The following is an 18,268-nucleotide window of genomic DNA, read 5'->3' on the forward strand; positions in this document are numbered from 1 at the left end:
AGTCTACAATTTAAAAATAAGAGTGCAAAAAATATCATTACTTTTTTTTCTTCATGAAAAAAATCTGCAGAGAAATAAACATTCCAATAAAAGTCTGGCTCTTTCTTTGCAGGATAGATTTTACACCTCAGCTCATGCATATGCATAAAAAATACAGATTTGGCTCTAAATTTTTCTCCACTTAAAAAATGGGGAAAAAATTGAAAAAATAACATAAGCATTAATTTCCTCCTCTGTTGTTTTGTGGATGTTCCTGAGTTTGGTAACTTCCTACAGCACTTACAGTCTTTATTGTATGGGAGTATACTTCTTGGAGATGATGGTAACAAATGTGACTAGTGTAGCAAAATACACACATGGGTGTTAGGAAAGGTAAGATTTTTCTATCAAGGTTTCACTTTAGAAGTGTGCCAGTGAATTTTCTGTGAATTTGATTTCTTTCTAAGTTTAGAAAAAAAATAACTAGGCAAGGGAAGGCTTATATTTCTTTCTAAATATTGAAAAAATGAGTAGGCAAGGGGAGGCTTATACTTTTAATCTTATAAAATTGATACCTCCCAAGAGTTGACTTCCCAGATAAGACAATAGGAACAGAAAATTGTAACATGCATTATTCTGTAAGCACTGGAATCTGATAAGTAGAGACAAGTTTCTTTTACCTCAGGAAAGAGACTGATGGTTTCCATTATATCAGAATTATTTTTTTTTTTTGGAGTGGCTCAGGTGGCTCAGTCTTTCTCAATGAAAAATTCACATGGGATTTATGAAAAAAAAGCCTTTTGCTGTCTTCTATACAAAGTGTTGGGTGCATACTTGGAAAGCAAAGGGGAAGGCTGCACTCGGGTTCCCTGTCGGGCTTAGAAGGAATCCTGTTCACTGGGAAGGCCGTGATGTGTTAAGCTGGAGCAGCACTTGAAGCTATCAAATCACTCTGCAGCCATTACCTCCTCCACAGCTGTCTCCACGCCAGTTTCACCAATGTGTCATAAGGCCAAGGCAGCTCTATATATCCCTGTCCAGAAGCAGTGCAGAGCCTGGCCCTTTCTACTTAATGAGCCCAGTAATATCTGTCCCAAGGAGAAAGGAAAGGGCATAGGAAGCATTTGTTTCTCTTAATATCCTTGTAAAGAGGTCAAGCCCAATGGCACTCTTTTTTCTCCCTCTGCTCTTCAGCCACTTACATTGTTCTCAACAGAACTGCAAAACCACTGCACTGGATACTGTAAATAGTTGTGAGCATCCTTAAGTGAGGGGGATGTCTGCAGCCAGCCTTCATTGATCTCAGCCTGTAGGAGAGGGCCAGCAGAGCAGGGAGGGTGCCTCTGTGTGTGCATGGTGGGTAGGGAGGAGAGCATGGTCTCTGCTTTATTCTTGTCCTCAGAGTGTTGTAGAGATTCTGAGCAGCTGGAGAAGTCTGTGTTTGGGGGATGTTTTGCTTTATCTGTTCCACTCTTTCACAACAGTACCCACAGAGACCTTTAAATACACTGTTTTACCGAATGAATGTGACTGTATCAGCATTTTCCTCCTTATATACAGGGGCTTAAGTTTTGATAGTAATAGCCTAAAAGCATTTACATTTTCTACTTATTCTATTTATTTTGCTTTCCTACAACAATGGATATATTCTTGGATAGCTTTGTTCAATTAGCCTTCTACATCACTAGTTTGTAATCTCATTGTTTTTAATCAGTAACTTAAAACTTTTGATAACTTATTCAAATGCTTCTAAGTTCTAAATCTACCCAAGATGGTTCAGTACATTAGTTCTTTAAAAGTGTAAATGATTTCTGTGTCAAGAACTGAAAGGATGAAAGGTGTAAAATGTTACACTTGCAAGAAAAGTGGAACTTAAGGATATGCATGTAAAGATGAAAGGATTGACAGATCTGACTTCTCTCAGCCAGATTTGTTAACTTCATCTGACACCAAAAAAATGCCATCAAATCAGCACAGAAGAGAACCAATATTGGCATCTGTACATCATTCCTTTCCTAGAGTTATGAAATTTCTACTGCATTGCTGTGGCATACGGCAGCCAAAAGTTTTGCTTTCCTTCATTTTCATAGTGTGTTAGTTCTTAGCCAAGAATCAGTGGTGCAATGTTTCTTCCTTGATGCTTTAAATCTAGAAGCCTTTCCTGTTGTGTTTAGATTTTTATTTATGATTGTTTATGCAGTAAAAGTACTATCATGCTGTTCTCTGTACCCCTTACAACCACCCTAGTCCTTTCCTGTTGGCCTATTTGGGTTGTTTTGTTCGGTTTTGGTTTTGTGCTTTTGAATAGATCTCGCCTGGTAAAGGATTGTTGAAATCTTAGCTTTGCTGTGAACAGTGATTTCAAAAGTTTTGAATGTTAATTTCGAATATTTTAAAAAACTTGGCTGATTTCAGTAGATCTGAAACAAAATCTTGCTTCAGTCTGAGAAAAAGATGTCTCAGATGACTTTATAACTTTTTTAGTTTGCTTAAAGGAATTGAGAAAGCGGAGAAGGAAGTTATCTCCTTGTCATGGTAAGCAAAACTATTTCTTAAAGTGTTTCTGTATTAAAAAGTATTCTTGAACTGTTTTTGTGTCTTGGACTGTGATCTCCTTTTAACTGCATTTCTGGTCCCATAGTAGTATTTAACAGAGGACAGTTGTTCAGCAGCCTTAATCACATGTAATATTGTACAATTAGCAGACTGTTCACAAAGGCTTCAGCCTCGGCTTTTTATCATAAAATATAAAGCAGTAACACAATTTCCCTTTCCTCTCTTTGCATGAACTCACCAATTCATTACCAAACACATACAAAGAGATGTCTAATAGCTAAGAAACATGTCTGATGCAGGACAATGAAATGATCTATCTCAGCTCTGCTAGGAAGACAATGTACTCCTGGACTGAGAGCAACTTGTGGACCTCCCTAAATCCTCTGGAATTAAACTGGGAAAATCACTTTTCATCTGTTTCCCCCACATACTCAGTGGAGATATTCCCTCCACCAAGACTGTAAACACCTTAAGGTGCAGACTCTTCTATGTGATGTTTGTACTTCGTGTTTGACTTTTGACATCCTGATCTCGGTTGAACTTTTTTTTTTTTTTCACACAAAGCTCGAATGGATGCTGCTGGATGTTACTGTGTCCCTTACAGGAGTACTGATAGACTTTGGAAATCTGGGTGAACACCCAGATTGGGATCCTGCTTGGGAAAACACACCATTGGTTTGGTTACAACACATTTGGTTAAGCCAAATACCAAACAAATTCCTATGGGCTTCAAGGGTAAAAAACCTTAAGAATCTGGGGAGGGGTCGATTTGAATCTAATTCCAGACTAATGGAGCCACTTTGGACCTATCTATTTTAGAGATGGTAGCAGGAAATGAAATTAAGTACCCTTTCTTCATCTGCTTGGAACAGAGACATCATGTCACAAAGTCTCAATTTCAGTGTTAGGAAAAAGTTACTGAGGGTTTGACTGATCGTGAAATGAAAGCAGGTTACAGTAGAGTAGGCTGTGGAATGAACACTTGAAAAAAAGAAGGACATTTTAGGCAACTTTAACACTAGGATTACTTTTGTACTGCTCTGTTTACAAAGGCAGCAACTTTGTGACTTCTCATCATGCTGTAAGCAGGAGGCAACGTTTTGATTTGAACCTTAAAGCTGGAGGATGGTGTTGGGAAGGAAGATGTGTGCTAATTCCTTTACAAACAATTCGATGGGTGAAGGTATGGGTGTCTTTGACTTAACCTCTTTTGGAATGGGTCTTAATGCTTCTATTAACTTTTGGCAGCAGGTTTGTTGCAGAGCCTAGACAGCTTGGCTCCTGAAGCAGACAAGGGTCTGCACATGCCTGATTTTCTGACCTTTGGGTTAAAATGACAGGTTGAAGGGCAGATATGGGTTAGGCGGTTCGGGAAGGCTGTACCTTCCTACTACGTCAGGCGATGGGGAAGGGAAAAGGGCGACATGCGGCCGGGAGTTTAGGATAAAAGGAGGCTGCGCCCTCTGAAACCTCTGGAGAGAAAACCCCGCGGGTGTGTGCCCCAGTGGCCTCTCTTCCTTTACTCCAATAAAGTTGCAGGACTCCTCTGTCTCCTTTATGGACACTGCCTTTTCACAGCGTGATTTTCCGTACAGAGTAAACCTAAGGAAGGTGAGGTTCCCTAAACAAACCGTGACATCTCTTATGCTACCAGCCGGGAGGAGTTCAAGGCAACTGAACTTTGCAGGAGCTAAGGCGAACAGAGGAACCAAGGCAGCAGAGCGGGGAACACCCGAGCCTCAGCCCGCTGTGCCGGGGGGTGCGGGGCCGCTCCCCGCCACGGAGCACGGCACGGGGCGGGCTCGTCTGGGGCTCCGGGCGGCGGGGGCTGCATTCCCGGGGCCGCCGCATTCCCGGGGCCGCCGCATTCCCGCGGCCGCTCCGGCTCCCCCGACTCCTGTTCTGGGAGCGTGGGCGGGAGAGGCGCTCGGGGGGGCGGTCACCCCGCCGGACCCCCCTCCCAGCGAGGGACGGATCCACGCGGGCCGAGGGGCGGGAGGCGGCTCCGAGCGGCGGTGACAATTAGCCTTTAAAAATGGCTGCTTGGAAGCTGTCAGCTGGGACGCGGAGGGGCTGCTAACCCTCCTCTCGCTGCCTCCCGCCTCCCTTCCCCGCAGGGCTAATAACGGAGCGGGGATAAGAGCTCTCCAGCCCTTTCCCCGCCCCGCCGGAGCGCGATGCCGTAGCGGCTCCGGGCCCGGCCGCCCTCACTTTCCCAGCTGGCTGCCTGGTGAGGGGACGGCGGCCCCCGCCTCCCGCGCTCCTCCTCGCCGCCGCTGCGTGTGTGCCGCGGGCACCGGGATACAAAGGAGAAGGGGGAGCCGCGGGATACATGCTCCAGGGAGGCGTGTGCGCGGCCGTGGGGGCATATCTGGCGAGGAGAAAACACAAGGTCAAGAGGCAGTTCTCCTCCTCCATGGAAGAAGACGGGAGCGATGAGCCCTGAGGAGGACGACGAGGAGAAGGGGCGGATGGCTACGGGCTGCCGCTGCCGGGCTTCCCCTCGGGAGTGACGGGGCGCGGAGGGCTGAAGGGGCCGGAGGAGGCAGCGCTGGGGTCGGGAGGGAGGAGAGGAAGGCGAGGAGGAAGCGGGGGGTTTGAATCTTCCCTGGCTGGATTATCTCCCCTCAGGGGAAGCTGCTATCGCCGGCCGCGCCTCGGCCCGCGGCCCCCGCGGCCAAGATGGACCTGGGCAGCGGCGGCCGGAGAGCGGGAGCTGCCCCCGCGGGCCCGGCCGCCTGGAGACCTTTCCCCTCCGCCTGCTGCTGCTGCTTCGCCTCGCTCCTGGATGTGAACAGCTGGCTGCTCTTCTACGGCTTCCTCTACCTGGCCCTCTATGCCCAGGTGTCCCAGTCCAAGTCCTGCGACAAAATCTCCTGCTTCTCGGGTCATTGTGTCAACTCCACCTGCGTCTGCGACCAGGGCTGGGTGGGAGACCAGTGCCAACACTGCCAGGGCAGGTTCAAGTAAGTCTCTGCTTATTGCGATTTTTTTCTTCTTCTCATCCCTATATCCTTTTCCTCTCACTTTTACTTTTTTTGGTTTTGTTTTGGTTTTTTTTTTTTTTCTTTTGTTTTGATCGTGCCTGCTATGATTTTGTTCGTGTGTGGTGGAAGTATTTGGCAGAAGTTATGGACGAAATAGGCTCCTGCAGGTCTTAAGAGCACAGGACACAGCTCCGGCTGACTTATCGCTGAAAATAGGCTGCTCCACTTCATGGGAACTGAGAGACGGGGAGAAATCGGCCTAAAGCTGTGTCGCTGCTGTCCCTTCTGGAAGTGTCATGGAAATGACATGTGCGCTTCATGGGGCTGCCCAGGGAGCAAAAATTAGTGGTGGATTTTAATGACTTCTTCCTTCGGAAGAGTGAAAGGTTTAGCTCCTTCCAGCTTTCCTTTCTTTCGATTGCTTGAACTAAATGGGCATCAGTCAGTTTCATTCAGGACAACACGAGCGCAACTGAGTGAAATGTACATCCCTGGTGACAAGGTTTGCAGAAGAGAGTGGGACATATAAAACATTAACATATTTCTGCAAAGGAACGGGTACTCATTCAAGCTACCTTCTCATTCTTAAAAGTCAGTGTGATACAGAGTCATTGATCAGTGAGAAGGAAGCATACCCTGACACTTGCTTTTCTATATGGAGAGGGAAAGAAGACTTAATTTATAGGGCTGTCACTTTCCTCCCGCCCCCTTTGGTATCAGTGTAAAGACTAGCTCTGAAGAACACTGGTTGCTGTTATTTCGCTCTATAATCTTAGACAGGTCATCTCATTTTATTCCCTGTAAAACACCCCTTATGAGCAGGAGCTCAATTTATTAAGTATGTTGACATACATAACTGGAAAGTGTTCTAATATCTAACTAATAGCAATGCATTGGTGAGACTATGTCTTAGAGAAGTTGAAGTTTTTTCTTTCTTTGGAAACTACTTTTTATAGGTTAAATATCAATAACTGTCTGTTTTAAAATTGTGTTTAAATTCAGTTTTTCTCTCTGAAACACTGAAATTAGGATGTATAATTTACATCTCGTTTAAACGTTTAATACGAGGTCATTCATTCCTAAATAAACAAAAAGTAAATCCAGTAACTTCTTAGCCTGGGAAGTTAAGGAGTAGTTGAAGTCAGTGTTGGCTGAAGTGATGTACACAGTGCAGAGAAAGAGCCAATTCACTGATATTTGGTGGATATTGCAGCAGTAAGATTTTAACCTAGCTATAAGCTAATACAAGGTAAATATAATACATACTTTTTTTGCCTATGAACTTGATAATAAGGTTTTAAAGTTGGCCGTTTGTTGTTGCCTGTGTGTATTGGATGTTTGGGGTTTGTCCTGCTGTGGAACAATGGGCTAATTTCAGAGAGTGATGAGAGGAGGCCCAGGTGAATCTTTGTGTATGTGGATCTGCAGAGCTATTATTTCCTGGCTATAAAGAGATTACTTGTATCCTTTGTCTTGGTGCCACTCATAACAGACCCTAATAGTGCCAGGACCAAAGCAAATGGTAATTTATTCAATTTCAAAGCTTGTTGTGAATGAGTATGCTCTCTGAGTTGTTACTGGGCCGTTATCCCGTCCTTACAGGTATTATCTTGCTTATCTTTCAAAACATCTAGGTTTCTTTAGCTCGGTTGTGTTTATCAAGTGAGGAAGCACAGTGGTTACATTTTCCCTTCTGGTAGAAAGTTAATAATCCATCCCCACCTAGAGGAAGTTCTGTCTGAATGTTGGAAGGGCTCCTCTTCTGAGCCGAGCTAACACAGTCTTCAACTCAAGTACTGTTAGGGGTTTTGGTGAAATAGATCTTTCATTAACTCCTCTATGTTTTTTCATGCTTAGCTTTAGAAATGGCAGCGACTCTTACATTATGATTTTTCTCACTGTTGTAAGCTGTTAGAGACCTATTTTTTACTGACGACACTTTTCATAGCAGTGTCTTTGACAGCTCATCCTTAATCTTTATTCGTGGAAGCAAAGTGTACTCTGCACTGAAAATAAGCATTCCAAGATTTAAAGCTTTTCAAGCCTTGTGAACTGGGGATGGAGTGAAATATGTTAAACGTGTCTCACACTTTTGCAGGCAGCAGCTCGGAGCGGTTGTATTTTGAATCCTGAAAATTCAGATGGGTGTGGAATGGGTGATGAGCTCCGTGTATTTCCACCTGAAGAGTTGGAAAAGGAATGTTACTCTGCCTGATGGCTGGGTGACTGAACACCTTCCCGATCTCTGTGGCAACTCTTAGTTTCTCTTATTCCCGCGGAACATTTTGTTTCCATTTGGCTGCGAAGTTTCCTTTGTGCTTTACCCTTAAGAAGCCAGGGCTGGACTTTCGCAGCAGTGGTTTGACAAGTTCTGTCTGTTGTACATCATTTCTGCAGCAGTGGCCTCTGTTAGTGAGGATTATGGTGAGGATCGTTTTAGAGTGGCAAAGACTGAAAAGTGTGTTCGGCTATTAGAGTTGCATTAGCAGCCAGTTCGGAGGTTGTCGATACGATCTACAGAAATGTTAATAGAACCTTGGGTATTTCTCTAAACATTTACAGGGTTTCCAAGTCGCAGCTGTTTGAAGTGCCTGCGTGTGTCCCTGTTACCCAAGATTTAAACTGAACTTTTAATGACCTAAATTGGACATGTGTGAAACCTGTCACTACAGTATTTGAAAAAAAAAACAACCCAGATTTTCAAGGGTAGGCTTAAAACACTTGAAAAGAAAAGGTTCTTTCTTTATTTTCATGTAAGTGTGGTATGGTTGTTTTTGCTCTCTGGGAAAGAGGGACTTGCAAGTACCAGGCACATTGTGGTAGGAGGAGAAATACTCTGCCCGAGGGTGTCTTGGGACCATTAATTATTGGGTAAGGGATGTGTAGTATTTTTGGCTTTGTTTTATTTCTCTTCTAAACTGAGAAACAGTAACATAGCAGAGAGACATCAAAAATAATTGATCAATCTTTGTAAGCCGGTGTCAAAATTAATTGACAATACTATGGTAACCTTGCCTTTTCCCTGTAGGAGAACTACTAAGTAAACTGCTTTGCAAATGTTCCTCTGCACAAATGAAATAAAGGTGGAGGGGGGTAAATAGGCAAAGAGACTCTCTAGCACCATTTTGCCATTTTGTTTCCCTTATTTACCAAGTTTTGAATTTACTCTTGTTATTGTGAATCCTGTGGTAGAGCATATAAAAATGCAGATGTTGCTATTCTTACTGCATTGCATTCAAAATCATGTCAGTCACTTCTTAGAAAGATTTAGGCCTCATGCCTGCCTGATGGTAAATTATTTTACTCTCTGTCCATACTGAATATCTGAATGCAGCTCTGACTTTCTGACTTACTTTCAACCTTTTTTTTTTCCTTCCATCCCTTCACCTCTACTCTGAAATAATGCAAAGCCTTTTTTAAATCAAAATTAAAACGGGGAATTTTGTTATAAAAAGAGGATGGAAAGAAATTTTGCCAGGTGAAAGATAGGAAAGCCAGTGGGTGAGCAGGTTCTGTTTTTATAGCAAGAAGCTTCAAGCAGCACAGCTCCCAAGATATAAACTAAACCACAAGCATTAAAGGACAGCGTACAGTTTTGTATTGCTAGGTTGATTTATTAAAGAAATGATGCTTTTAATGCTACATCTGCCATTCTTTCTTCCCCTCTTCTGTGCCTTTGAGTTTGTTGGTCAGCTGCACTTTGCATGATGATAGGAGTTTGGGCAGAAGGGAGAGGGGAGGGCTGCCTGAATCAGTTATGGTACGAGACTCCAGGGAATTCAGGGACACAAACATTATGAATGGCCCAACTGCAGTAAAAACTGCTGTCACAGCTTCTTTGTAGTTAAATGTCAAAGTCAATAGTCTTGAGATGCAGCAGTGCAGGAAAACAGGTTTCATTAGTTTTGCTACTTATAGAATGATTTCTTAGAAGAAGAAAAAAAAATCCTCCAGGTTGGAGCAAAAAGTTTTCCTTTTTCCAAAACGTGCTCTGCTTTGTCCTCGTTTGTGGAAGAGCATTTGAGAAAATTTTATGCATGGAATTTATCTTCCTCTAAAGTTTTTGAGTACCTGAATGACTGGAAATACCCACTGTAATATGCTGCCTTTGAAAAATGCGGTTGTGTTTTCAGATGTTTATAGTTATTTATTTGATAGCCATGAGTGTGATGTGTAATGAAGCAGAACAGGACAGGTGAGCACCTTTGAGGACCTACACTTGAGTTAATCTGCTTTACCTAGTCGTGGATATGCAGTTGTTATGGAGAGAGTAAGAGCAAATGGATTTGTTTGATTATTAAACCTTGCCTCCAGATGTTCTTATTGTACTTCTAAATTACCTCCTGCATGCTCTCCTTAATTTCTAGAGCTCCTATAAAAGATTCTGCATTCTTCAAGGGCAAAACAATTTCCAAGTGCAAGTACATTCACAACTGAATGTTTGAAGAAAATCAAATTTTGTTATTCCAGGCAAAATCCTTATTTCTGTCTAAAACTCTGAATTCTGCTGTCTGCAGAATGACTCATGCAAGGAAAGTGTCCTTAAATTGCAGATTGTAAATGAATGATAATGTTGTGTAAGGAGAGATCTTAAGAAAAGTTCGCTTTAGCTGCAGCCAGTTGAAGTTCAGAGTGCTGTGAAAGGGGGTGACTTTATCTTTCACACCTCTCTTTGATTTCATCTTGCTGGTTCTTATGTAAGCATTAATATTCCTGCTGAGAGCTGAAAAGTATCAACAGGAACAGATCTCCCCACCTCCCAGCCAGTTTTTTTTAAGCTGGCTCAGTTTCCTCAAGTTACTTCACTTGCATAAGGCTTCTGCTGATCCAAAGGAGTTGGCAGCATCAGCAGGTGTAGATAGGGAAAAAAAATGTTACTTTTAGAATTGGTCCAGACTTAGTTTTCCAGAACTTTAATGTAAAACAACATTACCATTAAAGTGCAGCTTCTGTTTCACAGGGTGAAATCCCTGAGTCATGCTATAAGTTGCAAAACTCTTTGTCATCAGAGTGGCCTGTATCTGATCCAAGAAATAATTACTCATATTGACATCAGTGCAACTGAGTGTGAGATTTTGCACCTGCAAATTGCCTTTTTACAACTCAGCATGTGAATGGTAATAAAACTAAACTTCTGGAAAAGCATCAGTGATTATGATTTTAGTGCTATCAAATGTGGTCTTTATTTAAGTTGTTTTAGTTACAGTGCTCTGAAAAAACTATTTTAATGTGATTTATTCTCTCTGTATTAAAATTTTAAAATACAACACAGTTATGGCTTGTATTATAAAGATATTTTGAATTTCTAAAGAACAATTTTTTTTGTAAATCTTGTTTTAAATGTAGAAACACGAGCCATAAAATCATATTAAATGCCTCCTAAGCTAAGCAATCTGCACTGAAAAGTGTTTTTTGAAAGGAAAGCAGTCTTTTTGCAAACTTAAAGAATTAATTTTATTGTAATGTATTTTTTGACTGCTTAATACTTGCTACATTAAATCTTTTATAGATGGGAAATGACCCTTAAAATCAGAGTCCAGCCACTGTCCTAACACTACCAATTTCATCAGTAACCATTGCAGTGATTTTTAAGGGTTTTATGGAGAAGACCAGAAATGAACTCTGATTACTTATTACCACTTGCCTTTTGCAGGCTGTAGGGTAACTCTGAATAAATTCCTGTGTGAGTTGAACACATGCTGTAGAAAGCATCTGTACATGTCTGAAAACACTTCCACTGACTCAAAGCCCCTTACAGACTTTCAAACTCCATTCATTGGTTAGTTATCCTCATCATGTTCTATAACCAGGAGAACAAATGCAGAAATTTCTAATAGACAGATCTAATCTACCTTATTTTTTGCCTCTTAGTTACCCTGTTTTTTTATGTTTTGAGTCAGGCCTTCATTGTAAAACCTTTAGAAGTTGATGTCTTTGTTCCTTGTTGAGGTGGAGATATGGTCACCTTTTCCTCATTGAGATTGGAAAAGTTCCTTGAGTTGTCTCAACATAAAACAGACTTTTTCCTCCTTGACTACTCTCTTGGTTTACAGCCTATTACAGACACTATTTTATCAGTGTTTGTGAGCTGTGAGTGCCAGAACTAGATGCTTTTAGTAATAGTCCTGCTGATGGAATGTAGATGCAGAATAGCTTCTCCCCTGCTGCCTGGGGTCCTGCTGTGCAGTTGCAGGCAGTGCTTCTCAGTTTAGCGCTCTGCTGACATCTCAGACCATGATTTTCTACCTCTAAATCCTCTTGAAGTTGCTGCATCCTCAGTACTGAGGCCCTGCTTTTCTCAAAGTAGTTTGTGAACTGAACACTTCCTCCCCTGGTTGGAGTGACAGGTGGTTGTGGGGCTACAAACGTTTGGGTTTGGGATGGAGCAAGGCCCTTTTAAAAACACCCCTCTTCCCCCAAAGCAGTAGATAATTAACAATGTACAGTGTCCCTTCTTTTGTGTAAATCTGAGACTGTCCATAGGAGTCAATCTGAAGGGGGCTGGTGGATTCTGAAGCCTGGTTTGTTTGCAGGGCTGGTGGATTCTGAAGCCTGGTTTGTTTGCAGGCTAAGCAGTTTGTTACTTATGCAAAGAAGTGTGGGAACAGATGGTTGATGACCCTGCCAGCCCATCAGACAGCATCGAAGGCTGGTTGCCATTGCTATGGGTGTTTAAAAAGCTCAGTTATATCAATGCATGCTTAAGTTTATCCATAAATGATACATAAATATCTGTACAGGTTATATAATTTAATACTTAGTATGTTTGAAATTTAATTTGGCAAATAAATACACTGTGTTTCTCTTAGTTCCTTTAATCAAGGGGAAGGCATGAGGATCATATTTTGGAAGACATTATCATAGTTCATGTCATGTTATTAAAATGCTTACGAGCAGTTTGAGACCTCAGTCTATCACATTGTCCTAGAAATTGATTTAATTGTATCAAAATGTAGGTGGAAAAGGTAGGAGGTAAATATGAGATGTTACAGGAATACCCTTGGGATATTCCTACACATTCTAATGATGAATGAAAAAACTGGTGAAAAAACACCTCGTTTTGAAGCATCACTACATAAACAACAAAAATGCATTGGAAAACTCCTGCAGTACTGAAGAATAATTATCTGTCAGTGTCTATGAAATTTGTTATTAGCTGTGTAGTCTTGGCTTGGAAAACATGCTCCAAAGTTCATGTAAGGAGAAATAAATGATGATGATGATACCTGAAAACATGAGCACTCCAGTGAATTGCAGCTGCTAACAGTAATAAAATAAAAACAGTAAACTGTAAGCAAAGTAGATGCTTTAATGTGAGGTGAGTGAGCAGTGGGAATTTTCAAACCAGTTTTATAGGTTGTCCTTTAAATCTTAAAAACCTAATGAGTGGACAAGCTGGTGCATTGATTTCAGAGCTCCACGAGGACCAAGACTTTAGTGAGAAATGATGGAACTAAGCTCAACATAGTTTGTTACTTAGTGTCCATTCCCAAGGTGCAAGACCTGCATTTGACTTTGAAGTTTGCTCAGTTCTTAGACTTCTCAAAAATAATTTAGCCACCAGCTATAGAATATTCCAGGGTAAGCATCTTAAACTCTGTTAATGCAATATAATTAAAAAAAAAAATAAAATAAAAAATTCCATGACACAATCTCTTCCAAAATTTAAAGCTTATGTTACTCATCTGTAATAAATGGATTCTAGGATGTTTGAATCAGTATTTTTATATTTCTTAGCTAAGGATGAAAATGGGCTGCTATCATCTCTGATGGCAAAATACCTACTCTGCTTATGCTAGTGGTATTTAAAATCAAGCTTGCTGTAGAATATTTCCAAGTTTTAAGCAGCACATATCTGATAAGCTTGAATTGGGCAGGGAGTTTTGAATCCGGGGTATTCTAGGATTGCCTGGCATGAGAACAAGTACTGAATTACTTAAAGATTGGAAGCAGACACATAAAATGATCACACTCGATGTCTACATTTCCTTATGGATTTTTTCCATAATTTATGTGCTCTGGTGCTTCATCTGTGAAAAGGAAATAACACTTACAGTAAGCTAAAGGACTTGTAATAAACTAGATAAAATTTTAGAGATTACATTTGTTCCTAGAATGTGATAAATATTAGGGCATGAAGCACTGTTGTCCAAACTCCAGGACAGCTGAGTATCTCAATTAGGTGAGTAAAAATCACTTCCTCATTAGGTCAGATGAAGAAAAACTGTGCAGTCTGTGTTATTGCAGAATAATATTCTCATATTATAGACTCACTGGAAAAAATTGTACATTGGCTGTCACTGATAAGATTTGGTTTCAGAAGACCCCCAAAGACCTAACCCCCAACTCTAGATTAAATATTACAAACTAAATACTAGGAAATGCTGCAGTACTTAATGGGTATTTTGTGGAGTTACTGCTTTACTTGTAGGAATACAGTGTTCTATATTAGTCATTGCATTCCTATGCCAGTATCAAAGAATCACACATTCCTAATTTGTAGGTTGATGGCATTGATGTTGTTATAAGCTGAGAATCTGAATTCAGTCTTTAAATGTAGATTTCTATTATAAACATGCATTTTTATGCATAAATTTTTGTTTGTTTCCATGTGTTTGAGTTTTCAGCCACTTCTCTGTTTTCTTTAAGGTTGATAACTTGCCTTCTGTGAAGAAATGGTTCATGTTGGAAATGTTGTGTAACTGCTGGGATGCAGGAGATGGGACTGCAGAACGAACAGCAGTGCCACAGAAGGACCAGATTTTAGCTATGTCTGTTACCAGTTGTGGCAGTGTAACATGAGCAGCAGTGATTTTGGTGAAAAGGCTGGGAAAAGAGCTGGGGTTAATGATGTCTTTAAATATTCTGGTGAGCTTTGCAGAAACTTTGTTCAAGTTGTAAGCAAACCACGAGGCACTGTAGAACAAGAAGACAAATGGGCTTCATTGATTGCCACCCACAATCCTAGGACAAGGATAAATTAGTCAGAAAAATATCTTTCTAGTCATGCTGCAGTTTAAAATACTTTCCTTCTTATAATGGATAGAGGTGGCTAAAATATGGTGATCTTAATTTTCTTGTTAATTAATCTCAGCTTTCAAAACTCAAGAAGACTTGGATACATTCTGACTTCTATAAGGAATTATTTTGATAATTTCAGTTTTATTAGTAAAACTGAAATGCTGATTAATCCAACTGTAGGGTAATTTGCACCCTTAATGGTTCTTTATCTATAGAGTAAGAGTGTGTTTATGTAAATGTATGTATTTCCCACAAGGAAAACCCAAACACAGCTCACAGTCATCTTTGTGTGTGCAAACCCATTTGGAGAATGCTTTGGAGGACTCCTGTTAATCAAACCTTGATGTGCTACATTCAGGGTGTCCCTAAGCAGGTGTGGGGAGAGGGAAATGAGCCGTGAACGTTTCATGGGAAGCATCCCAGGGCTGCTGTAATGGAGCTGGGTGCTTCTCTCATTATCAGCAGATCTGTTTTGTTTGTGTCATGAGTCTTCTCCAGTAGGTAACTGAAACCAAAACCTTGAACGGGAGCTGGAAGGTAATCCTGAAAAATGGAAAATACTGCTTTTGAAAACACATGGATTTGCACTTGTGTACAAAGCTGTACTATCATATTAAGACAATTTTGTTAGAAAATATTTTTGCAGATGTTTTCAAGAACCTAATGCTGATGTAAGTATTAACATCAGAATGAATATGTGTATTTAAAATCCACACCCTGTTCCCCCTCACCACCCTGGTGGTTTGAGTCCTGTAGCACTTTGTAGGAGCAAGCATCTATTTTAAATTAAAAATGGCACAATTTTTCTAGAATTCTTAACCTCTAAAATGCTTGTACTATTTTAGCTTTTGCAGGGCTAAAACCCCCAGTCTGTATCCAGGTAAGGAAGGACTTCCACCCATCTGTATCATACTCCACCTGGATATCTTATTTAAGCACTGGGTAGCTGCTTGTCACACTGGTCTTGGAAAACAGACACTTACTTTTTGAGCTGTTTTACTTGTAGGAAACCTCAAGTTGTGTGCTTGTCTATGGTAAAATAAGAAATAAGTGGCTGAATTTAAAGAGAAGCTTGGGAATAAATAGAATTTTCTGTAGGTCTATATCAGTCCTTATTTTGGGAAGACTGAACTGTCTATAATTTGTATTTTTTTTCCCCCCTGCAAATACACAATATCGTTTGAAGTTCTTTGTTTTCTGAGAGACTCCTACTGTGTAGCATAATTGGATAAAAGATAGAATATTAAGTTCATTTTTCCTATATATATTCATAACTGAGGAGTTTTGTGATGTATTTTTACATTGTCTGTTTCAAACACATACTGTATGTCATTCAGTAAGTTTATAGGGGGGCCTCTGTGAGTGCAGGTATAAATACCAATATAGGTTAGAGGTTGATGGATACTTAGAGAATTGATCTTGAAAAGGTGGACCAGGACATGAAAGATGGAATGAGTTTGTAACTGATCTCTGGTTTGTATTTTTTTAAAGAGGGTGGAGACAGGGAACAAGAAAGCCACAGCTTAGTATATTAACTTGACCAAAGGTGTTCATAAATAGCAATGTTCCTGGATTATTTTGTTTTCATTTTTATCTACATCCTTGAAGTGTATTTACTGTATCTGGGCTTTGTAGGCATTCAGAAATCTGTTCTCTAACACAAAACTCTGAAGTGCCAGACAGCTGAATGTATGCAGAATATTCCTTTAAAGTTAGATTTGGGTTTTCCAATTTAGATTGGCTGCATTTCTAAGCAGCAATTGGACTGAAAAGCCGAGCCAGTGCATGTTAGCTTTTCTTAGAATGATGAAAGCTTGCAATGCTACACTGAAATGGAATTTGAGAACATCTGTCTCTGAATATTTACTTTGAGTTGCCGTGAGAGTTTTGAGGTCATGCTCAATAAAGATCTTAAAAAGTCTTACCTGTTACTCATACAACCCCTGGTGGTTGATCAGTTCTTTTTCACACATCACCTGTAGCTCGTCATTCACTATTTTTAATCATCCTGATAAATGTGTCCTTTTATTTCCATCTGCTAATGAAAACCAAAGCAGATGAAGGACAACCTTAGTCTTCACTTTTAAGTATACAGCAATTAATCTGGTTTTCTGTGATGATCCAGGAGAGCCCTGTGCAACGTGTGATCTTCTAGTTTGTGCTGTAACTTTGCAATCTACAACTTTCCCTGTTGCCTTTATGTAATTCACTGGGTGTGGATATAAATTACTGTGCTTCAAGGCTGGGAGAATGACAAAAATAAATATGCTAATTTTGGTGACTATGAGCATAGTCACACATTAATTCTAATGGAAGAAATATTCTTCTTTGTTCTTATAATTATGCCACTGCAGGCCTAGACTTCAGTGTATCTTATCTCTTAGTCTGGGGCTACTTAAAGGCATAATTGTTAAAATAAAACTACAGTATTTAATGAAAGATGTTTTCAGGTATCCTGTGTTTAGAATCTACAGTTTTTTAAGTAGCAGCAACTTTTGGGGTTTTCATCTCTATTAAATTCTCTCTTTATTCCTTTTTCTTTGTTTTTAACAGACCAGAAGTACTGAGGAGGCTGGCTGAGTTGATGTCACACTATAAGATAGGCTAATTCAGGAAGTGTATGTATTCTGGTAATGTAGTTTAAATTATAGGATACCTTTATTTTGTGTGTTTCTGCTTTTAAGAATTACTTTGATCACTCTTGTTGAATTCTCTGTCTTTGCACGTTACATTCTTTTTGGTAGGATGTATCTGCTTTATAGTTAAGGTTCTTCTGGTCTAAAAGATCTTGTCATTGCTTTCACAGGAAAGTAGAAATTGCTGTGAAAAATCTGTATGGAAATGCCTGGGAGCATGCAAACCATGGCTCTGAAGGGAATTGTGACCTGAGGTTTAGCAGGTTTGTGTGTGGGGCTGCTGCAGTGCAGGAAAAGCTGCATTTTCTGGTGATTTCTGTTATGCACAGACATAACATGGTTCTTTTTGAGCACATGCTCAACAGCAAAAGATGGTGATATAGTTCAGGGCATCTCTACACTTGATGTCAGTGGTAACTTGGGTTACAGACTGCATAAATCTGACCTAGTTCTTGCTGTGGACCTTAAAGATCTCGTTCCACCCCCACTTCCATGGGCAGAGATACTTCCCACTAGACCAGGTTACTCAGAGCTCTATCCAGCCTGGTCCTTAACACAGGATGGGCAGTCCACAACTCCTCTTGGCAACAATTGTCTGTGCTTAAGACTATCAGAAGGATATTTGTTTTCCCTAATGCTGAAATGTACTTAGTCTCAGTTTGCCTGTGTAGTTCTTCAGCTCTTCCGTAGTTTTGTGTACATGTGTGAGTTTTGACTCTTAAATTATTCACTCAAGCAGCAAAGAGAAAATGGCATAGCTATGTGTATGATGGCTGCAGATCAGAAATACTGTGTATGTGCTCATCTAATTAATCATGTTGAGGTTTTGGGAGGGGGAAATAGACTTCAGAAAGTAATTTTCAGGAGCTGTGTGGATAATGAGCTTGTTTTAGAGGTTCCACATGCTTGCCAAAGTATTTGCTTGAGGCAGGATTTGAAAGACTTTCTGAAGGGGTCACTCTATGCAAAGTGAGGAGTGTTGTGAAAACACCTGAAATTTGAGGATGTACCACAAAATAAGATCTGTGGCTTCTAATTGATTCAGGATGGGAAAACATCTCTTGGTTTTGCAGAGATGTTAACTTTTAT

The 18,268-nt window shown here is 40.5% G+C and overlaps 1 protein-coding gene across 4 annotated transcripts in view; it reads left to right on the forward strand.

Moving 5' to 3' along the window:
• Nucleotides 1-4,456: 4,456 nt before the first annotated feature.
• The window catches only part of ATRNL1 (attractin like 1), a 431,935-nt gene continuing 418,123 nt past the window's right edge, over nt 4,457-18,268 (forward strand). For 2 of the 4 annotated variants that reach the window (XM_015633605.3, XM_019007290.2), the window contains exon 1: nt 4,457-5,501. In XM_015633605.3, coding sequence (XP_015489091.1) covers nt 5,218-5,501 — 284 coding nt within the window. In that variant the 5' untranslated portion in view covers nt 4,457-5,217. The remainder of the gene's footprint in view (nt 5,502-18,268) is intronic. The other 2 variants (XM_033515621.1, XM_015633604.3) reach the window with 2 other exon arrangements.

The sequence above is a fragment of the Parus major genome, chromosome 6, assembly GCF_001522545.3.
Source record: "Parus major isolate Abel chromosome 6, Parus_major1.1, whole genome shotgun sequence".
Classification (NCBI taxonomy): Eukaryota; Metazoa; Chordata; class Aves; order Passeriformes; family Paridae; genus Parus; species Parus major.